This window comes from Oreochromis aureus, linkage group 7, assembly GCF_013358895.1.
Source record: "Oreochromis aureus strain Israel breed Guangdong linkage group 7, ZZ_aureus, whole genome shotgun sequence".
In the NCBI taxonomy this organism is placed as follows: domain Eukaryota; kingdom Metazoa; phylum Chordata; class Actinopteri; order Cichliformes; family Cichlidae; genus Oreochromis; species Oreochromis aureus.
Window position 1 is genome coordinate 28,958,547 of NC_052948.1, and position 25,952 is coordinate 28,984,498.

A 25,952-nucleotide genomic window follows, 5' to 3' on the forward strand; every position below is an offset into this window, starting at 1 on the left:
GTAAAAGATTTGAAAAAGCTGATTTATTCCTGAATAGCCCAATAATTTGAGAACATTTTAAAGTTTGAATGGTTGTTCTACGTGAAAGTAGGAAAAAGTAGTTAAGTTTCAAAAACAAGCAAGTTTTAGCAGAATGGCAGAAGTTTCCCATTCATTTCAATGGGACAAATTAAAGGAAAAAGCTTAATATTTTAAAAAGTATAATAGTATAAAATACCAAAAGATATTGCCGGAAAGAGCAGAAATAGCAGAATAGTTTAAAATTTGAACGGTGAAAATAGCACAAGAATTGTTGAAGTAGTTAAAGGCCAAAAAGTGTACGGAAGCAACAAGAATAAAGTATAAAGAATAAAGAGAAACAGGAACTCAATAGTGTGGATGCCTCCAGCATCCCCACAACTAGAAAGTGCATTTTCTGAAGAAACTGCAGTGTGAATGCTTGAATCTGAATATATGCACTGAAAAGAATTAATTGCTGAATTTTAAGTTAAAAATGTTGAATGAGATGAAAAATACAGAAATTTTCACCTGAAAACAAAAGTGCTGAACTGCTAAAAGCTGACAAGCACAGAGAAGAAGTTGGAAAATAGCTAAAAATGTTTTAAATGTAAATTAGAAAAACCTAAGTAATGAGAACAGAAAATTTAGAGTCAGAAAACATCTGAATGAATATTAAAAGTTCATATTCTTTGAATCACTGAATGACTAAAATGTGATCCCTCCACTTGGATCCACACAGTTTAAAAACTTTACATCTCTGAGCTTTGAAAGACACAGTGTTGGAAAGAAAGAACGATGGCGACGTTTTGAGGTAAAATGATGTCTGTAGAGCAAACACTGTGGACACAGCAGCAGTTGAAAGAGAAGTGTTTAAGATGAATCTTGGCACAGTGAGAGAGAGAGCTCATTAGGCAGGCAGGTGTGAGCCTGGTTGCTATAGTGACTGCACCCAATGGCTCCATACACACGCACAGACATGCACCTCACTTTTGCTGCTTAAAATGAACAGAAAAGTCAGGCCCAAACAAATCCTTCCCAAATGAAAAGTACAGGTCCTATTGACGAAATTCTTTCACCGTGAGCGGCAGCAATGTCCAGTCTACCTAATTCTCAGTTTTCATGCCTGAGGAGTTTATTATATGGACGTGGTGACAGTGTAAAACACCATGCTCTTCTGATTTTCAAACGAACCTTCTGAGCCATTTTAACATTAGAGTCTATGGAGGAGTTGGAGGGAGGAGGCTGTGCTTTGGTGACATTTATGAAAGAACCATAACACCTAGTACAATAGTAAACACATTGGATGAAAGAGGACAGCGATGGCTACGTTTTGAGGGTAAAATCATACCTGTAGACCAAACACCGTGGACACAGCAGCAGTTTTAAAAATATTTTAAGATTAATTTTTTTGCTCCTCTCACTCTAGCAGTTGAGCTGTCTCACTCTAGCTCCAACATTCCGTCCCATACACACCCATTATAAACTCTGAAATGGGTGAAAAAACATCATGAAACTTAAACTGGAACTGAAGAAAAGTATAATAGATATTGAAAAGATAAATACAAATTGAATAGTTGAATGTTTTGTCTTCGTTTTAAAGTTTGAATGGTGGCTCTATGTCAACGTATGTGTGAAGTAGATACAGTTTAAAAATGAATAAGTTGAATGAGGATTTGAAGGGTCTCCCCATTGAAATACATAGGGAATTTTTGTTGAAAAAGTTAAATAAAATTAAAAATATAAATGTTAAAAATGAGAAAAATAGAAGCAGTCATGTCCAAAGAGAAGAGAATCTAATGGTGTTTGAATGGTTTTTCTAAGTTGAACGGTTTTGAAGGAGATACAGTACAAAAACGCACGGAAGAATAAAATATAATAATAACTAGAAAGTGCATTTTCTGAAGAAACTGCAGTGTGAATGCTTGAATCTGAATGTATGCACTGAAATGAATTAATTGCTGAATTTTAAGTTAAAAATAAAAATGTTGAATGAGCCTGAAAATACAGAGTTTGTAACCTGAAAACAAAAGTGCAGAACTTTTGAAAGTTGATGTTCACACAGAAGAAGTTGGAAAATAGCTGAAAAGTTTTTAAATTAAAATTTGGAAAACCTAAGAAATGAGAACAGAAAATTCAGAGTCAGAAAACATCTGAATGAATATTAAAAGTTCATATTCTTTGAATCACTGAATGACTAAAATATGATCCCTCCACTTGGATCCACACAGTTTTAAAGGTTTACATCTCTGAGCTTTGAAAGACACGCTGTTGGAAAGAGAAGAACGATGGCTTCACTTTGAGGGTAAAATGATGGCTGTAGAGCAAATACTGTGGACACAGCAGCAGTTGAAAGAGAAGTATTCAAGATGAATCTTGGCAGAGTGAGAGAGAGCTCGTTAGGCAGGCAGGTGTGAGCCTGGTTGCTATAGTGACTGAGCCAGGGGCTCCATACACACGCACACAGACATGCACCTCACTTTTGCTGCTTAAAATGAACAGAAAAGTCAGGTCGAAACAAATCGCTCCCAAATGAAAAGTACAGGTCCTATTGACAAAATTCTTTCACCGTGAGCGACAGCAATGTCCAGTCTACCTAATTCTCAGTTTTCATGCCTGTGGAGTTTATTATATGGACGTGGTGACAGTGTAAAGACACCATGCTCTTCTGATTTTCAAAGGAACTTTCTGAGCCACTTTAACATTGGAGTCTATGGAGGAGTTGGAGGGAGGAGTCTGTGCTTTGGTGACATTTATGAAAGAACCATAACACCTAGCACAATAGTAAACACATTGGATGAAAGAGGACAGCGATGGCTACGTTTTGAGGGTAAAATCATACCTGTAGAGCAAACGCTGCGGACACAGCAGCAGTTTTAAAAATATTTTAAGATTAATTTTTTCGCTCCTCTCACTCTAGCAGTTCAGCTGTCTCACTCTAGCCCCAACATTCCGTCCCATACACACCCATTATAAACGCTGAAACGGCTGAAAAACATCATGAAACTTAAACTGGAACTGAAGAAAAGTATAACAGATATTGAAAAGATAAATACAAGTTGAATAGTTGAATGTCTTGTCTTCGTTTTAAAGTTTGAATGGTAGCTCTATGTCAACGTATGTTGAAGTAGATACAGTTTGAAAATGAGTAAGTTGAATGAGGATTTGAAGGGTCTCCCCATTGAAATACATGGGAAATTTTTGTTGAAAAAAGTTGAATAATTTTAAAAATATAAATGTTATGAATGAGAAAAATAGAAGCAGTCGTGTCCAAAAGAAGAAGAGGAATCTAACGGTGTTTGAATGGTTTTCTAGTTGAACGGTTTTGAAGGAGATAGAGTACAAAAAACGTACGGAATCTATAATAAAATAGAATAAAGATTAGAAGAACAATACTGTGAATGCTTTTACAAGCATTCACACTAATAAAGATTAGAAGAACAATACTGTGAATGCTTTTACAAGCATTCACACTAATAAAGAGAAACAGGAACTCAATAGTGTGGATGCTTAATCAGCATCCACACAAAAATTCACCTGCAAAAGTGATGACCTTAAATGACCCAAGCCAGAGCAATCAGCACTAGATCGAGTCGAGCGGCTCTCAGCCAATTAAATTATGCTGTTTGATCACATGACATGTTAGCCGGCAGTGTCTTCTGAAAAGAGAGCTGTTTAGAGGTGAGTGATTAAGTTTTTCTCCTAAATAGAGATCATTACAGAACGCCTAGTCCTACTTAAAATCCCATTCATTTTTCTTTTATTTGATCATCTACTCGAACTGAGGAAAACGTTTGACTAACTCAAAGAAAATTTCCGCGCCTTCCCTGCCTGTCTGCAGAGGCAGTTTTGAATTCAGGAGCGGCAAGATGGCAGCGGCAAACCCTGGCGGTTCTCCGGTAAGTATATTGTGTTTTATCTTCAAGTTTGTCTTTTGAAACGTTAATTTTATTTAAATCCGTTGGTCACGTATAAAGTACACAGACGGGGTCTTTGCTCAACTCGTCTGATGCGTGTCTCACTAAGCGCTACATGCTAGCATCCTGCTAACCGAGCTAACCTTTACATGCTGTGCTCTACAAAATAGGATACTCGGTACAAAACCATAATCCGCAGATATTGATAGATAGACGAACACTGCAAATATAATGTGGGAAACGAGAACGGCATTGGGTGAAGGGGTAAAATACACCATGAATAAAGCCATAGAGTGAATGGCTGCCATGGTTGCAGAACGGCCTGATTTAATGACAAGAATGGGGAAGAGTGAGGTGAAGTGAACCAAAGCCACAAAACACGGTCAGACAAGGCGGGAATAGGGCAGTGATATGTCCGTCAGTATGAAGTTGGTGTGTGCTTTGGCGAACAAAAACTCGAGACCGGTAGCAGGAAGATGGGAGACTCGTGTTTCACTGGAATAGTGGTGAATTAAAACATCATTTGTTGGGGAAATTTAGGTGTAAATGCAGCCATACAGGCGAGACAGAGGCAGACCAGGCAGTGAAGAAAACAATGCAAACATTAGAAATATTAAAACGGAAATATGGGATTAATATAACATAAAATTAGGGAAAATTAAAGGAACACAATGTAAATTATACTGTAAAGTCATTAAAACAGCATAACCTGATTAAAAGAAACATGTAATTGGGTAGGATGGTGGTGATGATGATGATGATAATAATAATAATATTAAAAAAACATGTACAAGATGGGCATGTATACTTGTACCCAGAATTTAACAACTATAAAATTGTGGCATGACAGTACCTTACCCCATCCATTATATCCACACTTTCAGAAAAGGATATGGTCAATATCTTTACAAATACTATCTAAACTTAAACAGATAGCATAAGTTAAACGGGATATTCCCTCTGCGCTCTCCTAGAGTGAATACATCAAATTAAACAAATAAGTAGTCTATGGCATTTAAAAGTGGTTACCTACAATTCTGAAATAATAATACTAATTCTTATTGATGATGATATTGTATTTGAAATCCTGGTGTAACACTGAACCCGACATCATAAAATGATTACCCTTGTAATGTCAGGGAGCTACAACCAAGGAGGGAAAATATTACTATCTCACCCTTTGTATCCAATTACATAACAGCACTGCTTGGTAAAGGTGTTGAATTAGCTGGGTCGCTCAGTTTGGGGAAAATTGTGGGTAGCCTGCAAGGGCCTCAACTTTTCCATTCCCACAATGTGCAACAAATGGGCACAGCTGATCTTCAAGATTGGAACATCGGCCAATTACTTCCAACTTTAACGTGTTTTTGCAAAAATATTCTTAAAATTGTCTCTTTACACAGATCATAATGATACAAGATGGCACTTGTGTAATTTCCTATAAATTCAATAAATCTAAATAATTGTTATCAACCCGGTAAATCCTGAAAAATGTTTTAACAGCTGTGTTAAATTAAACTTCATACTGACACATGCTGGAAAGCGCATTCATGAGACAATTCATGTTTTATGCCTTCTAGAGCAGTAGCAATCAAAGACTTTAAGGATTCTTTTACATTTTTTAAAAACACTCTGATTAAGGCATAAGTTGTTCTTTATCATCAGATCTAAGTTTGTTTAAAGCTTCGAATGTTTTGGGGTACTTTTCTTTGTTTTCAGGGTTCGTGGCAACCACGGATGGGAAAATGTGGAGGTTGCACGGCTGATGTTTACTGTTCGTGGCACAGGAAGAGGCAGTTTCATTTCAGGAATGAGTGTGCACAATCAAAGGTTTGTTCTCATACAATACTGTCAACCTCAAATGTTTCTGACATAAGATGGAAGGTGTTGCAGCTTTATTTCCATTATTTAAAAATACATAAACATTTAAAGGGTATAGTTTTATGAAAAAAGTTTTATAGTAATATGTCTTTAGAGAACAGTGCCCTATCCAGCAGGATATATTGTCTGATATGTGTCAGGTGTTTTTTGTTTTGTTTTGTTTTGTTTTGTTTTTTGTTGTTGTTGTTGTTTCTTTCAATTTCCATTATTTACCCCTCAAGGAAGAAAATATTGGACAGGTCCTACAAACCCCAAAGAGCCTTCAGGACTCTGCCCTATTTTTAGTTATTCACACACCTTTTCCAGTCTGTTACTTCCTTCCCTGAATGTTCATTCTGTGTTAATGGTCTTGTTGCCACTGATCATCACAACCCTTTTGGCACCTTTTAAGTGATATGCCTGGGTCCTTCCTACATGCCCTGATAATGTATTATTACTGTTGTCATGCACACATTTCATGTAGGGTTAGAAACAAGCAGGGAATTTCTCATACACACCAAAAGAAAGGCCATACCTAATTTAAATATTTTTTATATATTATTTCAGAATAGAGCGACTGTGGAGAGACCTCTGGGTGGCCGTTACATGCATTTACTACGATGTTCTTCACAACCCTGAGGAAGAAGGCCTTCTTGACATTTCAAATGCTGCACACCTCTTTTGCTGCCATTACATCTTTCTTCCTCGACTAGAGGATAATTTTAATACATTTTGCAGTGGATGGGACAACCATCCACTGCGAACAGAAAACAACATGAGTCCCCCAACCAGCTGTGGGAGTTGGGTCACAGATATCACCCTGTTCCTGTTCCAGATAACACACAGGTAAAGGTGCACATTTTTAGTACTCATTGATTCTCTTACAGAGAATGTGATGATTTTATGGATAATTAAAGTCAGTCATAAATCCACAAACACAACAAGCTGAAAGTCAGTGATGCTGCTCGGTTTGCAGTCCTGAATATGACGGCACAAGCAGGATTCACTGCACTGTTAATGTTAGCTATGTTATATTGCTGCCTCTGTTCGGTGGTGTCGAGCCAAACGGACTTTAACGTGTGTTTGAATGAGCTGACGGTTCACTCGTTAAGCTGAAAAAAAGATGCTTTAATCACAGGAGTCACACATGTGTCCACTGGACCATCTGGAACTCTTCTTGTTTAGCACTCGTAATAACACAAACACTAAATCCTCCTTCTCTTGTGCTGTTTTGTAGCAGTGTATACACCTGAGACTGTCACCTGTCTGTCTGTCCTGCACTCTCTCTCTGTTTCTTTCTCTCTGATTGTGGAATAAAAGTATGAACATGTATTTACATGTTACACTTGTGTTTGAATCCTGCAGCTTATCGCACATTTGATTTCCATGTGTGACAACTGCAAGTGTCCAGAGTGAGGACAGACTGAGGGACCCACTGCTGCACATCATCTGTGAGGCTTTGCACCCCTGATGATCCACCAGGACAAACTCAGCAGTGTGTGAGGAAGAGGAGGAGGAAGAGCCAGCAGCAGCTGACAGATGGAGAGAATAGACAGACTGTTCCCTGTTTGTGAAGGACTGCTAGAAAAGTTTAAAATAACTAATTGTCTGTCCTGAATCAGTCTTATTAGGTAATGTTCAAATAATGTTATCATTCCAGTGTTTTCAGTGTGGGAGAAAGTACTCAGGGCCTTCAAGTTACACACTATGAAAGGCAGCAACAAGTTTAATATTCAGAAACCTAAAGTATGTATCAGCAGCAGAATGGAGCTAAAAATAAATGTTTGTTTCAGTTCTATGAAGCTTTGAGTGTTTTGGATTAGTAGCACTGCTGTGTTTGTTGCATCATATTGCTGTAATTGTTTATATGCTTTATATATTCTGAGGTAAGTTGATCTATAGTGTTACATCATATTCTATAAGGATGTTATGTGTTTGTTTACTTTCTGCCCAGTTTGACCCATTTAGCAGAAGTCAGTCTGTTTAAGGCTCTGATATGTATTCTGTATGACTTAAAGCAGTTATGACATGGTATGATTTTCTCACCCAATAAAGGAATATTTAATATATCAGTCTACTCTTTGTTTATTAGAAACAGTTATCACAGCTCGTACATTTTCTTTTTACACATATATGTGAGCATTGAGCCAAATTTAGTAATGCCAACATATCAAACGAACAACATTTGTCTCTTATATATAATACATATACACTGTCAAACATATTTGTCTTTGAGTGAAGATTTAAGGTGATAGGACTTCTAAATAACTGGAACTTGAATCTTTACTGAAGCTCAGTGTTAGACACAGAGTTCACTCACATGTGCTGTACCAGTGTACCTGCACATGTGATGTGACAATAGAAGTGATTTGATTTGAGAGTTCAAACTCACTGCTGTAATAACTTATAATGATTAATATAATAACTATAATATTGGCCATATCATATTTACACTGACTTTAGTCTCATGAACAACATTGGCTAATTGTTATTTACTAGCTAATCCTAAATGACTGTTAAGTACAGATATGAAGGCCAACAATCATGTTTTACAGTCCCGTGGTCCCAGCCTCAGATACTTATTAAATCACACAAAGCTCGAGTAGAAACAAACACACGAACAAAATATGTTCTCCTTCATTTCTGTCAAACAAAGCTGTAGGAAACGTTTCCAGCGGTTGGTGTTATGGTTGCTAGGCAACCTGGGCAGCGCGACGGAGGCTAGACCGTCCCATTTCACGAGCCTCGCACTTCCGGCCTTAGGGGTCTTTGAGTATGCGGCCCTTGAGGATCGTTGAGGCTGCGTACTTTAAGGCTGCAGACCCTGAATTGTGATACAGCCCCTGAATTGGGATACAGCCTTAATCCCTCACCTCTAAACAGCTATCTTCTAGGAGACACACTGCTGGCTAACGATGTCATGTGATCAAACAGCGTAATTTAATTGGCTGAGAGCCGCTCGACTCGATCTAGTGCTGATTGCTCTGGCTTGGGTCATTTAAGGTCATCACTTTTGCAGGTGAATTTTTGCAGGTGAATTTTTTGCAGGCGAATTTTTGCAGGTGAATATTTTTTGCAGGGAAATTTGGAGGATTAAAATTCAGTGTTATAAATTCAATGTCTAAAAATAGTTGGATTCTGATGACACTATATTTCTTCCATACGTAACGGCAGCGAGACAGAGCGAGCGAGTGAGAGAGAGAGCGAGAGAGTTTTTAGATGTGGGAGATTTGTGACGTTTAGTGTGGAGTGTATACTTAGTGTGTTGTGTTGTCTTGTGTAGTTGTTCTGTTGTGTAGTCGTTGTTTTGTCTTGTGTGTCAGTGAGGGCACTAATGAATGTCACTAAGGCACATTTGCAACGTAAACACTGTCACTAAGTAGAAAACCAGCAGAGTGATACACCTCCTGCTGTCAGGCCTGCAGGTTTATCCCTGTGCTGTTCTCCTCTGTCTTTTGGTGGACAAACTTTTTTTTTTTTTTTTTTAACTGGCACACACCATTTGTGGGGCATCTTATTGCGACACCTGATTGTTCTCTCATTTTAGTTTTAGTAATATTTTTAAATGGTTGTAGAAAATGAAAAAACAAAAAAAAACAAACAAACAAACAAAACAAAAACGGCAGGTGTATTGGCTGCATTTTTAGATAAATAGTTGTATATGTTTACAAAATGTACATTTTATATTTGCATTTCAATTTATAAAAATTTACTCAACATGTCTGTGTTATTTTTTACAGTAAAAAAATACTACTAGGATTTTAAGTTCTTTCTGTGATTTCAGATCAGTAATACTAATGCAGTATGTCAGTGAAAAAAAACAACTAAATTCAGTTGAGCTGAAAAGAATGATACCAAACAAGGCAAGGGGAAACAAATAAAATGAAAAAATTTGAGGGTGAAATACAAACGTAAACTCAAAAGGAGTCAAAAATGGCCGGTTGTATTTCAGACCTCAGTGGGTTAATCCAACAAATCATGAAAAATTAGGTTTAAATTTTTGTTCATGACAGTGCAGATTTCTGACATTTTGTGTAATTTAAGCTGTAACAATGTGATTGTTTTCTAACAAAAAACAGTGAAACTTAAGTTAGACTTGTGTTTGTAAATGAACCGCCCCATGTTGTGTAGCTTTCTGGGTTTTATACTTATTGGGCTACATATTTATTTATTTATTATACAGGCTATACAGTACATGAAATCAAAACTCACATGTTTTATGTAACTAAAGTGTGTAATTATGTGGGCTACAGACAATAATTAAGTTATAGACTATATTTATATGAAAAACGTGTATACTTACTGCATTTGAATTGTTTTAACCATATGTAACCACCTGCATATGTGTTTGGGGGAAAAAAAAGGCTTTGATTTTGCCACCCCATTTGATTTCTTTGCCACCCTCATGCCACCCTAAGAAAATTTCTCTAGATCCACCCCTGGGACTACAGATGTTGAAAAAAGTCAATAGCCACACTAAAATCCATTCAGTTATATATCATCTGATAACTTAAACCATTTATCAAAATCTAATTAAAATTTGAAATGACAACTTAGAATTCATGGTTCGTTTTAATGATGATTTGCTACAACTAATATATGAACCGCAATGCAGACATTCTCAGCAGACGAGGGCAAAGATGTTTCTGTTCTTTGATTTTCATATCCTGAGATTTTATATAACCATCCACACAGATGGACAGATGTTAGCAGGCCACTGGGTCCAGTGGTTTCTGTCACTTCTGGGAGTAAGGCAGATGGTGATGAATAAAGTTAGACTAGAAATGTTCCATTCATGTCACAATCACAGTATGCAGGAGGGTTAAACTAGTCTCTTCTGGGGCTTAAGGACAAAACTTTCTAAACTGCTCCTCCTCTGAAGTTTGTGTGTCGTACCTTTCTGACCGTCTGAATTTGTACACTCTTTCAAGATCACTGAGGTCTGTGGACCAAATGCTCCTTACTGTCCCAGGATCCACAAAGGAAATTAGGCCTTTGCTGTTGCTGCTCCTAAACTGTCAGGACCTCCCCAAAATTAGACATTTCTAAAACCTGTTTCAAAACCAACTTTTATTCTCTTCATTTTTGTGAAGGAACATATTTGATACCAAACCAGGACAAGATCGTCAAAAAATACTTTGATTGGTCAGAAAAACTAAAAGCCTGTGAAATGAAAGAGTTCAGAAAAAAGGAACACGTTCCTAATAGTATAACAGTAGATGTTTGTTCTTGATGATTTTGTTCTTTTCACAAGCAGCTGATGCAGTCATTACAGAGCAGTCTTTAAGTTTTTATGCAGTGGACTAAAGTTCATTCCAGCTGGTGGAAACAGCCTTTAGGTGTGTTCAGCTGGTTGTTCAGTGTGAGCTTTAGAGAGAGATGAGATTAGAGTTTCCTTTAAAACTGGATTACAGCCTGCGTCACTCCTTCTACATTTGTCATGAGTAAAAGCAAAGTGCGTCTGAATTATCATCACTGAATTTGAACTTATCTGACATTGCAGGAATATCAGGATACATAACTGCGAAAAGAATAAAAACTTAAATTATCTGAAGGATCTGAACCTTTTTACTTTTAATGTGTGTGTCAGAGTCCTACCTGTGCTCCACAGCAGCAGCAGCAGCATCAGCAGGTGATCCATGTCCAGGTAGAAGTCTCCCTGTCTGCTCTTTGTTCTGATCATCACCTGTGCTATCTTCAGTGTTTACCTGTTGCACTTTTACTCAGCTTGTTGTCTCCACTTGTACTGAGTGCAACATCACAGACAGTTAGCTCTGATAGACGATCAGCCTCTGCCTCGTTTTACTTTCTCTTTGAGCTTCATAACATTTCAGTAAAGTTGAGCTGCTGAACTCTGACACACATCATCAATCTGTGAGGAAAACCACAGGAAAAAAAGAGGTGTTACTGTTGATCCATGACATGGTCACGAGGGAATACCATGATGTGTTGATTATTGTTAAATGAGCCAGCCCCACTGTTTCCTTCTCCATGTTCAAAACCTTACTATGCATCAAAAAAGAGAAATGTTGCTTTGTAAGTTCACATCTGAAGATCAATGTTAATGCAAAATGCTAACTCTGTTAACAGTCATGTTGTTTACAAATAATCAATTAATATCTTTATGGCATTGAATTATATGAGCAGCAATGAGTAGAAAAGAGAATGGATGAATGGAAAAAGGAATCCTAGAAGCAAAGTATCCACAATCCCCCACTCCCCTGCGCTGATTTATCTGACACACCATTGACAAATAACAAGGTTACAGTCTTGGTGAATGGCTCAAAAAATAAAAATTAAAAAAAAAAGAAAAGAAAAAATTCCCCGCTCGCCCCTACGGGTGGTCTATCCTTCAAGCTTGGGTCCTCTAGCAGAGGCCTGGGAGCTTGAGGGTCCTGCACATTATCTAAGCTATTCCTAGGACTGCGCTCTTCTGGACAGAGCGCTCCAAAGTTGTTCCTGGGATCTGCTGGAGCCACTCGCCTAGTTTGGGAGTCACTGCACCTAGTGCTCCGGTAAATTTTTCTTAAAACAAACTCACAACATAGTAGAATTCAGGGAGGAATATTTAACCAATCTACTCCCTCGGACTCAAACCGTTTTAGTAGAATTTTCTCAAGCTCTTCTCGGAGCCCTTGGTATTTCTCGAGCTTCTCGTGTTCCTTCTTTCTGATGTTGCTGTCATTCGGAACCGCTACATCTATCACTACAGCCATCTTGTTCTGTTTGTCTACCACCACTATGTCCGGTTGGTTAGCCACCACCATTTTGTCTGTCTGTATCTGGAAGTCCCACAGGATCTTAGCTCGATCATTCTCCATCACCCTAGGGGGCATCTCCCATTTTGACCTTGGGACTTCCAGGTTATACTTGTCACAGATGTTCTTGTATACTATGCCGGCCACTTGGTTATGGCATTCCATGTATGCCCTGCCTGCTAGTATCTTACACCCTGCAGTTATGTGCTGGATTGTCTCAGGGGCATCTTTATACAGCCTGCTCCTGGGGTCTTACCCTGTGTGATAGACCCCAGCCTCTATGGATCTTGTGCACAGAGCTTGTTCCTGTACTGCCAGGATTAGTGCCTCTGTGCTGTCTTTCAGTCCAGCTTTGTCCAGGATTTTGTAGGATTTCTGGATATCAGCCACTTCCACTATCTGCCAGTGGTACATACCATGTAGGGACCTGTCCTTCCATGATGGTTCCTTCTCTTCCTCGTCATTCTTGGGTTTCTGCTACCTGAGGTATTGACTGAGCATGAGGTCAATTGGGGTCATCTTACTGATGTATTTGTGGATGTTTGTTGTCTCTCCTGGACCGTGGTGCTGACACTCACCAGTCCCCGGCCTCCTTCCTTCCGCTTAGCGCACAACTTCAGGGTGCTCGACTTGGGGTGAAACCCTCCATGCATGGTCAGGAGCCTCCTTGTCTTGATGTCAGTGGCTTCTATCTCCTCCTTTGGCCAGCTTATTATCCGAGTAGGGTACCTGATCACGGGCAGGGCGTAGGTGTTACCGTTCAGCTGACTCCTCAGGACTTGCCTGACCCTCTGCAGGTACTTGGTGGTTGCAGCTTGTCTAATAATAATAATAATAATGATAATATTTTTTATTTAAAAATAGCACCTTTCAGAGCACCCAAGGACACTGTACAACAAATAAAAGAGATATATATTTTAAAAAAACAGAAAAACTTGAAATATACACAATAATAAGAGTAACAGATAAAAGTTAAGAGCATGCAGAGGTTTAAACTAGAGATGGCACGATACCACTTTTTTATGTCCAATACCGATATCATAAATTTGGATATCTGCCGATACCGATATGAATCTGATATAGTGTGTTTTTTAATCAGTAAAACTGTTTTTTAAATATCTTGCTGCATTTTGTATAAGTTCATACTCAAGTTTAAATAAACAACAACACTAAAGCTATTCTGTTATACCTGTATGTAAAAAATACACTGCACCCAAAATATTTCACAGTTCAGCAACACTGATCAATCTAATAAACTTAAACCTGCTCCATCCTCCCTATTCTGGTATTTTAAAGAGTACTTAGCAGAAATATTAAGCAACCTAACTAATAGGGTTGCAAACTCCCAGCAAAAAAAAAAAGGGAACCACCCCCCACCCTCCACCTCATAATGCTTAATCGACGTAATCAACTTTAATTTGATGCAGTGTGAAAAAAAATGCACAGAAATAAATTATTTTTCAAGAATAATTAAATAGATTCAACATCTTTCTTCTACAGAATTGCAGACTGCACAGATGGTACCTTCCCAAAGGAAAAAGTAGTATAGCTTACTAGGGTATATCACTAGAATTACTGAGCCTTTTTTCCCCTGGTGCAAGTCCCTACTACTAGATTTACCAGCCCTGCGCAAATTTGCGTAAATTCCCCTGACCCTAACACCTCTTGGCACCCCGCTGAGATTTTCACAGGTCTTCAGCTCCATTGTTCTCCTGCTTTTGTTGTGCAAACACACCCTCCCCCAACCCCCAACCATGAGAGATTCAGGTCTTTCCTTCCCTGCAAGGCTACTTTCCTTCCTTACCTGCAGCGTACAATACACCATGGTCGTTTCTATGTGCAATATTTCTCATATGCAATATTAGTTCTTGTCAATCCTTGTCACTACCTTGCATGCCTGTCCATAAACATATACACAGAGTTGTACATACATTTATATAGCCACACCTTACATAATATGCATAAAGTCTAGTTACACACACACACACACACATACATATATATATATATATATATATATATATATATATATATATATATATATGTATAGGTACGGCAGGCATTTCTGAAAGTTGTAACACAGAGGTTTGGCCTGACTTGGATCTGAGCAACTCTGAGTGAGCAAATGCAAATGTGCCAGGCCTCAAGGATAATGGTTGGTTTGCACAACAAAAGCTGGAGGAGAAACGAGCTGACGACCTGTGGAAATCTCAGCAGGGGTGCTTAACACCTCGGGCCTTCGCCAGAAAATAAAAAACCCAGTAATTCTAGGGGGTGTTGGGTTTAGGGAAGTTACGCAAATTTGAGCAGGTTTAGTAAATCTAGTGATATTAGACTTAACAGTTACTATATACAGTAATGGACTTCTATATATTTTAAATAAGATTAAAATTTTGGGTGTAAGATTCAGAAAATTATTTATTAAAAGCTAGACATTTTAAATGAGAATAAGAAAGAAAAGTATGTCTTTGTGCCCCTGTGATCCACCCCTGCACAGTTACCAGCCGTCAGCTACATAGAAAAGGATCCTGGTGTAGAAAATAATATTAAATAAATTCTAACAACAGCTTATCAAGCTTAAACATGCTGCTGTTGTTCAGCCGCTGGTTTCCTCTTTCTGGTGCAAAGTGGGCCAAAAACAAAGAAGAGAGACGGACTCGCGACAGAAAAGCCGATCAGCTGATCATTAAGCAGTTTCATGACTGAAGTAGCAATGGGAGAGGGAGGGAGAGAGAGGCAGTCACTCCATATATCGGTTGTTAAGCTTAACGTGGGAATGCTTTACAAACATTCAGAGATGAACTTACACACTTGCTTTACTTCTCTCTGGGATAACTTCCTCGGCGATGAAATGCTGGTTTGGTAGCGAGGCTACAAATACACACAGCCGCTGTATCACGTGACGCATACTGCTCCGATGTGCTACGGTTATGAGCCGAGTTACGCCGTGTCGCAAGTTTTGTGAGGTGCTTTTTTGATATTTAATGGATCGGATTACATTTTTTATTTCTCTCCGATATCCGATCCAGTAATTTACGTCAGTATCGGACCGATACCGATACGTAATATCGGATCGGTCCATCTCTAGTTTAAACATAAGCAATTTTAAACAGGTGAGTTTTGAAGGTGGACTTAAAAAGAGGGAATGAAGTAATGTTTCTGAGGTCAGGGGGTAAGGAATTCCAAAGTTGAGGGGCAGAGCAACTGAAAGCCCTGTCCCCCATTGTAATAAGACGATCGGAAGGAACAGAGAGAGAAAGAGAAGATGAAGATCTGAGGCACCGGGATTGGAAGTTCATCTGTACTAAATCAGAAAGGTATGGTGGAGAGAGAGAATGAATAGCCTTAAATGTATAAAGGATTATTTCAAAATGAATGCGAAATTTAACTGGGAGCCAGTGAAGCTGCTTCAGGATTGGGGAGATGTGATGGGTAGAGGAAGTCCTAGTAATAATACGGGCAGCAGAGTTTTGGACACGTTGGAGCTTGTTAATGGATTTTTGTGTAAGGCCAAATAATAATGAAACACAGTAGTCAATTAGAGAGATAACAAGATTATGGATGAGAATGGCAGTGGCATGAGGAGTGAGGAAGGGGCGGAGGCGATTGATGTTATGGAGTTGAATATATGCTACATGTGTGACATTATTGATATGTGAATTAAAGGATAATGTACTGTCAAGAATGACACCCAAGCTTTTCACAGAGGGAGCGATAAGAGCCAACGAACTATTGATAGTGAGAGAAAAATAGTTAATTCTGGATAGCGATAGCTTAGTGCCGAACAGGAGAAGTTCTGATTTATTCCTGTTGAGTTTAAGGAAGTTGGAGGAGAACCATGAATTGAGTTCAGCTAAGCGGGTTTGGTAGAGAGGTAAAGCTGGGTGTCATCGGCATAGCAGTGGAATTTAATGTTATATTTACGAAAAATGTGTCCAAGTGGAAGAAGGTAAAGGATGAAAAGGAGGGGCCCGAGGACAGATCCCTGGGGCATCCCAGTAGATAGAGGAGAAGGCTGAGAAGTGAAGGATTTTAATTGAATGAACTGAGTGCGGTCAGACAGGTATGATTCAAACCAGGCTAATGGAGTATGAGAGAGGCCAATAAAAGCTAATCTGCTAAGGAGAATGGGATGAAAAATGGTGTCAAAGGCTGCACTCAGATCCAGGAGAATAAGGATGGAGACAAGACCAGAATCAGCTGCCATAAGAAGATCGTTTGTTATTTTTATAAGAGCAGTTTCGGTGCTATGCAAAGGACATAAACCAGACTGGAACTGTTCGTAAAGGTTATTATCAGTTAGGTGTAGATGGACTTGTGAAGCAACTATTTTTTCAAGAATTTTTGAGAGAAATGGTAGCTTGGACATTGTTAAAGTTGTTGGGATCCAGACCTGTTTTTTTTTCAGAACTGGGGTGATGGCGGCAACTTTGAAAGAAGCAGGAACAGTTCCAGTGGTGAGTGAAGAGTGAATAACAGCAGATATGAGGGGAAGAAGAGGGGGTAGACAGGCTTTGACAAGGACAGTGGGGATAGGATCAAGCTGGCAGGTAGAAGGCTTTGATTTGCGGATGAGATCAGCAATATCAGTTAGAGACGGTGTAACAACCCTTTTGGGGTTATAGCACCACTAGGGGGGGTTGCCCTACTATTGTAGTAGTTGTGGGAGTCTCCTAGTGGGTGTGTGTTGTTAGCGGCAGCCATTCCACACTGCTCATGTTCTTTCGCTCAAAGAAACCTTACTGTTGTGACCAGCTGGCGCCGGCGATGTATGCCCGGACGAGTACAGCCGTGGAGACCTGGCTTATAAGGTGTAATGTTGCTGACAGCGAATAAAGGTCTGTTATTGGATTTAACCGACTGGCTTCAGGTTATTCAGCTAACCCCCACACCACACACTTGCGGGACCTGCTAGCCGCTCCTTCCTTGCCAGACTGCTGTTACAACGGAAGTTGAAAAACAGAAAGGAAGTGAGAAGGGGGTGGGATTAAGACGAAGGAGCTACATTGAGCATTAGGGACCAAGTCTAGGTGTATTTTATGAATTTTTTCAGTGAAGAATAGCATTAGAGAGTCGCAGAAGTTAGATGAATAGAGATGAGCTAGCAGAAAATCAGGTGGCCTGTAAAAGGAGTTGAATAATGAGAATAGGGTTTTGGTGGAGTCCTCACTTGAACAGATAATGGTAGAATAATAGGCAGATTTGGTTTGATTGATACATTCCTGATAAAACAGAACATGATTATTAAACATTTCCTTATGAATAGTAAGGCCGTGGTTTTCTTATAGAGACGTTCAAGCCGTCAGCCTTTAGCTTTCAATAGTCGGAGTTCAGGTGTGCACCAGGGTGCTGAGCGAGAGAAGGATACAGTTCTGGTTTTTTGTGGAGCAAGAGAATTCAAAATACTACTGAGGCTATGATTATAATAAAATACTAGATCATCTTGAATAGACAGATTGTTAAGAGACAAGCAGCTAAAGAGAGCAGAAGAAAGGATATCAAGATTTATATTCTTGATATTCCGGAAAGAAATAATACGAGGATTGTTAATTATGGAGAAAGTCATGTGAACATTAAAAGAGAGAAGTAGATGATCCGAGATTGGCAGCTCATCAGCTGTGCAATTGGAGGGGGTAAGTCCAGAACAACAGACTAGGTCCAAAGTATGGCCCTTAGTGTGGGTAGGGAAGTTCATGTATTGTTTAAGGCTGAAGCTATCAAAGCAGGATAAAAGGTCTTTGGTAAGAGGATGGTCGCAGTTATCCACATGGACGTTAAAGTCACCCAGCAATATTATATTAGAGGAAAAAGTAGCTACGTTGGTCAGCAGATTAGCAAAGTCACTTATAAAAACAGAATTCGATTTTGGAGGGCGGTAGATGACAGCTATGACAGTTTGAGAGGGTCCTGAAAGTTGACAAACAACAGATTCAAAGGCGCTGTAGGTAGGAACACACAGCAGCGAGACTTTCCACGGCCAGAGGTTGGCAGGTGTAAACAAACCCCGGGGGGGTGGAGTCGTTGAGTTGCGAAAAGTTATTGGGCTGTTGCCATGTCTCAGTCAAGCAGAAAAAGTCAAACTTATGGTCTGTTAGGAGCAGTGTTGAGACTAACGCGTTATTAAGTAACACGTTACAGTAACTACGTTATTATTGTGGTAACGAGCACGGTAACTAGTTATTATGCCAAAATCAGGAACGCGTTACTCGTTACTGGGATTTAGATAGGCTTGTTATTCGTTACTTCTTGTGGTGGCTATCGCGGAGCTTCCACAGATTCAATAACATTAGCAAGTGCTGGAAGCCAGCAGGCGAATGAGAGAAAGGGGAGGTAGGAGGAGCAGAGACCCGAGGCGGTCGCCGGTCCGAGAGTGTCAGGTGAACTGAACTTCAGGTAAGAAGTTATGACCTGCAGTCTATCTGGGTCAGATATAAACCAAGTTTAGGTGGAGTTTATTTTCGTTATGCTGACTTTTTCCTACTGCGTACTAGCTAGCATGACGGAGTTGCTATACAGCTGGGTGGGTGCTATGATGTTACTGATGTTGAACTTTATTTTGTTCATACGGTTAATTATTAGAGTTGCCAACCATCCCGTAAAAAATGGAATCCTCTCGAATTCAGAGAAAATATTACGCGTTTCGTATTGAGGTGAAAAGGAACACAGCTTGTCCCGGACTTCAGCTAGAATGAAAAAGACACAAAGCTGGAGTTATTCTGTGTTTACGCTGCACAGCTGCCTCTTCTCCTCTCATTCTCTCCCCCTCCCTCTCCTGTTAATACTTCAATCATGAAACTGATCAATGATCAGCTGATTGTCTTTTCTCTCTTGTTTATTTATCGCCCACTTTGCGCCAGAAAGAGGAAACCAGCGGATGTCGCGCTAAACAACAGCAGCACGTTTAAGCTTGATCAGCTGTTGTTAGAATTTATTTAATAGTAATTTCTAGTATCAGCTGATGTTTGCTGGAGCCACAGCTGTAAAGCTGCTGGTCATGATGTCGGTTTGGTTATCTGGTAAGAGGGAAACATGAAGATGAAACCAGGAGATGTCCTTACTGAATCATCAGAGCTGAACAGGTGATGGAGAAACAGCTTTACCTTTTAGGTGACATGAATGAGTTGAAGGGAAGTTATGAACTGTTTCTGAGAGACAAATAACACCAGGATCCTTTTCTATGTAGCTGACAGCTGGTAACTGTGCAGGGGTGGGTCTAGCAAAGTGTTGCCAGGGGTCCATGTAGGGCATTAACAGGGAAAGGGGGGCACAAGGAAATACTTTTCTTTCTTATTCTCATTTAAAATGTCTACCTTTTAAAAAAATAATAATTATCTGAGTCTTACAACAAACAATTGATAGATTGATACATATATACCATCAGAACAGTGTACATCATTGTCACAACAATGTTTATTTTCATTCAAAGACTTTATGATTTTTCCTATAATGGCGGGCCGGTCTCTAGTCAAAATCCCCGGGACGATTTTTTTGTCCCAGTCCAGTTCTGTATGCAGCTTATCTGCAGTCTGGTGTTGCCTACATCTTCCTATTCAGAAGGCAGAATTTCCGAGTTCTGAGTACAATCGAAAGCACCACGACTGCAGTTTTTGTGTTGGATGTAAAAAGCAGGCTAGAATCATGCAGCGTTCAACGACGGTCCAGGCGTGGGATTTCTCTTGTGGAAATGTGCACATTATTTTTTTCTTTCTATTGGTACGTGGCACAGTGCACTTGTGGCAAGTAAGCAAGCTAGAAGACTGGCAATCTTGCTGGGTATCCAGTTACGGAAGCAACACATTAACAAGAGAATTCTTAGTAAAACCAAAGTTACTTTCCCTAGTAACTAGTTACTCTGAAAGTAACAAGTAACTTGAAGTAACTGAGTTACTTTTGATAGAAGTAACTAGTAATGTAACTAAGTTACTAATTTAAAGTAACTTACCCAACACTGGTTAGGAGATCCTGGATGAGATGTCCTTTGTTCGTAAGTGAACCGATATTAAGCAGGCCGAAGTTGGCGGAAGTACTGTCGGACTGGATGAGAGTGTTGGCCAACCTAGGCAAAACATTGTGGTCAACAGACCTGCCGGGGTTCTGTTGAGAGCGACCAGAGGTGGACCAGAAGGACTGAATTGGCTTGGAATTATCCTGATGGAAATACCGACAGGAGCCCCGATGTATGTACTTTCGGCGAGGGAGGAAGGCAATGTCCGTGTGGAGATGAAGAACAGCCGGCGATGGAGCAGCCAGGGAGAAGCGGAGCCGGAGGAGCTCATCAGCTGTATACTGATTGATGACATAAAGATCCAGACCCACACAGACAGTGCATAGATCCTGAGAGGCCACATCACGGACACAAACAACCAGACAGAAACAGAGACACGGGTGGGCCGCAGAGACAGGAACAGGACAGGAATCCGGTAGCGACAGAGTTAGTGACAGAGTTAGCGGTGAGTAGCAGCAGCAAGTCGCGCCAGTGTTCACTCAACCGGAAGAGGTGGTAGCGACCTCTTCATGGTTCCCATTTGCCTGTGGGATCCCCAGGTACTTGTAGCTGTCCTCTATGTCTGCAATGTTGCCTTCTCGTAGTTCGATCCCTTCACTTCTGACTAACGTCCCTCTTTTTGTTATCATCTGACTTCATTTCTGCAGTCCGAACGACATTCCAATGTCATTGCTGTATATCCTGGTGGTGTCGATCAGTGAATCAATGTCTCGTTCACTCTTGGCATACAGCTTGATGTCATCCATGTACAGGAAGTGGCTGACAACTGCTCCGTTCCGTAGTTGGTATCCGTAGCCAGTCTTGTCAAGGATCTCACTGAGGGGTTCCAGGCCTATGCAGAACAGAGAATCTCTTTGGTAGATCCCGCACTTGATGGTGACTTGTGCTATGGGCTTGAAGTTGGCCTCTAGTGGTGTCTGCCACATCCCCATTGAGTTCCTGATGAAGGCTCTTAGGGTCCTGTTGATCTTGTACAGTTCTAGGCATTCCAGGATCCAGGTGTGGGGCATTGAGTAATAGGCCTTCTTGTAATCAATCCAGGTAGTGCACAGGTTGGTGAATCTAGTCTTGCAGTCTTGGCTGATTACTCGGTCTACCAGTAGTTGGTGTTTTGCACCTCTGGTATTCTTGCCCATCCCTTTCTGTGCCCCACTCATGTATTGACCCATGTGTCTCTTCATCTTAGCCGCTACGATGCCTGACAGGAGGTTCTACGTGGTACTGAGGCAGGTTATTGGTGGTAGTTGGACGGGACTGGTTCCTTCTGGGGGTCCTTGAGGATCAGGACTGTCCGGCCTTCGGTTAGCCATTCTGGGTGTCTCTCGTCAACTAGCAGCTGATTCATTTGTGCTGCCAGGCGCTCGTGGAGTGCATTTAGCTTCTTCAGCCAGTAGGCATGAACCATGTCGGGGCCTGGTGCTGTCCAACTTTTCATGCTGGAGACCCTTTCTTGGATGTCTGCCACTGTGATGGTTACTGGACCCTACAGGGAGGTTGCTGTGGTCTGCCCTCAGATCCACTAGCCACTGAGCATTGCAGTTATGGGTTGCGTCCTTCTCCCATATGCTCTTCCAGTATTGCTCTGTCTCAAGCCTTGGCGGTGCTGTTCTCATATTGTTCCCCTGCCACTGAGAGTACATCTTGGCTGGTTCTGTGGAGAACAGCTGGTTTGTTCTCCTGCCTTCGATCTCTCTGGTGTACCTCTTCAAGCTGCTGGCCAAGGCTGTGAGTCATTGTTTGGCAATTTCCAAGGCCTCAGGTATGGACAGCTTGCTATACTTCTTAAGCACCTTCTTTGTCACACCTTTCTGCAGCTCCGATAGTTGGCTAACCTCCCTCCGTGCTACCTTGATCTTAGCCTCTAGTCTCCTTCTCCATGGAGGGTACTGCTCCTTGTGGCTGTTTAACTTATAGCCAAGCATCTCACTGATCACTGCTGCCGTAGTTTAAATCAGCTGAGCGTTGCCGTTAGTTAGTCTTGTTAGTCCAGTCCAGTCCTTCATGTAGTCTTGGTAGCCGGCTACGAGGATCCAGGTTTCAAGCTTTGCCATGATCCTATCTTTCAGGTCAGTTCCTCTCGCACTCAATGATCCTTCTTCTATTGCACTTGGGGCTTGGTACCCAATCTTGGGTGGGGGTGAGGATATCTCCCCCCTGACCTGGCGTCCTGGCTCCCCCTTACAGTAGCATTTGTGTTGTACCTCATCAATCTCTAGTTGTGAGAGCAGTCCCTTCTTTCGAATGTTGGAACACTGAGCTACTAGTTGTTTCGCCATCAATGTGGATGCTGGGTATCGAAGATTCCATAGGTCCCTCATCCTATTCATGTAACCCCTTCTGCCAGGGTTACTTACGTAGTAGCATTCCAACAACGCCATATCTTCGTCTCTTGCCCACCGATGCCTTTTTGTTCCAGTAGCCCACTACTCGTCAGGGTGCCCTGGTTCCTCAACACCTGATGTGGACCTTGTTGATCTGGGCAATGTTCGAGCCGGCATCTGGAGCTAGGATTGAGGTCTGGGGAATTCAGGACCCCTGAATGCTACTAAAACAGTTTGAGTCAGAGGGAGTAGATTGGCTAGATATTTCTCCCTAAATTCTACTTTGTTGTGAGTTTGTGTTTTAAGAAAAATTATGTTTGCAAAGTGTGATTGTGAACATGTGCGTCGCGAGCAGAGAGTAGCGTAAGGCTGAAATTGAGGAACAAAAGGTGTAAGTGTGTGTGTGTGTGTGTGTGTGTGTGTGGGCGCGCATGTGTGTGTAAGCTCCCTGAGGGGCAAAATGGAGGTGTGTGTGTGTAAGCTCCCTTGAGGGAAAAAGGGGAGACAGAGCAGATTACAGTAGATTGTTGGTGAAACAATAATGGCAAAGAAATAATAGTAATAAAATAAGAGAAGATGAACTAAAATAAATAAATAACTAAAATAAACAGTGGATTAGTGGTACGGTAACAATAAATAAATCAATAAAATTAATTGTGATTTAAAGGTGATCAAGTATTTAAGGATGGATGGCGAATTTGATCACAAACTAGATGAGGGCAGTTGGGGACAAAGGAAAAGAGAGGTTGGAGAAGTGAGTTAACAGGTTGATGTGCGGGTTTAAAACAATGGGGTAAAAAGGAAAAAAATTAAATTGGAAAAAATGAAAACAAAGAAAAAGAAAAGACGAAAAAGAGGAGTGTGGCGTGTGAGAGGGGAATTGTCTCCAACTAGTGGGAGAAGGTCGTACTGCAGGCCACCAGCTGCCCTAGGTGGACACAAAAGAAACAAAATAGGAGAATTGTTGATGAAAATAAGCAATACTAATAGGAAGGGGGATTTGTTTTTCTCAATGTAGGACAACTACAATCTCACTTTCTGGGTTTTTAAGACAGGAGAGTTCAAAAACAAAAGTGAGGGGAGATGTGTTGCTTCAGGAGTCATGAGAATGATAGCAGTGACAGTGAATGATCAACATGTCTCAGTGTGTCAGTTGCAGGTGGAGAAACAGACTTGGATCAATCTCCATGTGCAGCGGTCAAAGGAAAACAATAGGTTAACATCATTAGTAACACCCAGGCCGAGTTTAGACTGAATTGTGCTACAGCTTCACTTCCATGTGTTCCTCATCCTGAAAAGAAAGCTCCAAGGATGCTGATCTCTCCCTGAAGACAAGAAGTGCAGTTCCAGAAGCAACGGCATGGACATCAACAGTTGACAGCAGATCAAGAGACAACGGCGGTGTCCTGAAGAGAGTGACAGATCCAGCAGCAGTAGTATGTGGAAACGGCATCAGGATGGAGAAAAATACCATCAGCATGACTGGATGGATGGAGATGCGTTTCCAACAAGCTGCAACTTCACTGTGGGTAAATGGACCTTTGGAAAAGTGTTTGAGTTTGACATTTGCCATATTTGGAACAAAATGGCAATGGGAGAGACAGTGGTAAAACACAGGACAAAGCTGAAGAGAACTGTCACTGGACTGCTGCAAAAGGGGGAAGATGAGACAACAGTGGAAGGAGGGAAGGTCACATGGAAGAATGCTGTTTTAGTGTGGAAAATCAAATTGGGTTAAGGAACCTGGGGAGAAAAAAAACGACTGCCTTGGAGTGGAGGTTGAGAAAGTGTCCGGAGCACCACGAAAGGGGGAGGAAGACAAGCACTTAGGTATGCAAGTGTACTAATAGACAAAATGCAAAGGCAACACCCCACATGCACACAACATGTACTGGGGGTAGCACAAAATCATACAGAAAGTGGCACACATCACATGAGGGTACCTGTAGAAGGAGTTAACAACAGAAAAACGTGGTTGCCTATGTTTAGCTGGGCCTGAAAAGGGGGTTTTCCGGGGTAGTATTATTTTTTAAATTACAGGTGACGTGACTAGGGAGTGTTATGGAAGGAAATCATCCAAGAGGTGCAGACTGACTCTGGGAGAGAAGGCTTCAAGAAGACCAGCGAGAAGCAGGGACCATTCCAGGCAGAGCTGACAGCCCAGGCAGCGGTTGAGGCTTAAGGGTTGTGACATTTGGGGTCCTGCTAGTCATCATGAGGAGATTTTTGAACAACAGTAAAATCCAAAAAACGTGGAAGAGATTCTGCAGTGAAGTTGAGGAAGACGACAGGTGTGTATGACGTGCTCTGCCCCTTTTAACCTACAGCTGCGTTGGAACGGACGAGAGATTGGCGATGGAATTATGACTGTTTAAACACCACAGACACAAGGAGCCCGTACTCTGATTAAAACTGACTGACATATTACTTGTGCACATTTTTTATAACAGTGAGGTAATTTCTTTACTGTGCAGTAGATCCTCATTCTTCTCAGTAAGCAAAGATGATTGGACATGAACAAAAGGGGATGAGGGAATAGCCAAGTGCGGATGCACAGTGTGAACTTCTTTCTGATTCTGATACTGGTCACATTATTTTACTATATAAAGCCCATGGGGGTGACTGCTTCACACCACCCTATTCAAGCAGTTAAACAGATGGTAGCTCAGGAAGTGGGGAAAGCATTCACACCAGGAGAGTCCTTCAGGTATAGGAAACTAATTCTGCTCCAGGATGAAGGAGAGCTGTGATGTGATCTCTCAGTGGAGAGATCAAAGGGGGATTGTTGAGAATAATAGATTAATAAATATACATTAGAGTTAAAGAGACTATAGTTTGGGATTGCTTGTAATATTGCAATATGATGCTGAATGGGTGTAATAATAGAAATCGAGGAGATTCCTGGAATTGGAACAAAGAACTGGGGTGCAGGGCAGGAAAACAGCCAACCCCCACCCCCAGGACAGGAAGCCACAGATACAAGTCTGGGGGAGGGCATCCCTAGGGTGAACAATAGAGAGAGTAGTGAGAGTAGTGGAAGAGTACTGAGGAGGGGTGCCAAAGGGCAGCCACCCGCTTACTGTATAAAGGTGTG

The 25,952-nt window shown here is 40.9% G+C and overlaps 1 protein-coding gene and 1 long non-coding RNA gene across 2 annotated transcripts in view; one reads left to right on the plus strand and one right to left on the minus strand.

Moving 5' to 3' along the window:
- The window catches only part of LOC120441062 (scavenger receptor cysteine-rich type 1 protein M130-like), an 84,521-nt gene that overhangs the window by 55,578 nt on the left and 2,991 nt on the right, over nt 1-25,952 (minus strand). Inside the window, exon 2 of the mRNA XM_039614729.1 lies at nt 11,373-11,646. Within this exon, the coding sequence (XP_039470663.1) occupies nt 11,373-11,457 (85 nt within the window). The 5' untranslated portion in view covers nt 11,458-11,646. The remainder of the gene's footprint in view (nt 1-11,372; nt 11,647-25,952) is intronic.
- Nucleotides 3,644-7,198, plus strand: LOC120441169. Its single transcript, XR_005613842.1, has 5 exons — nt 3,644-3,678; nt 3,839-3,896; nt 5,634-5,744; nt 6,342-6,620; nt 7,140-7,198. It is a non-coding gene; the product is annotated as an uncharacterized LOC120441169 (long non-coding RNA).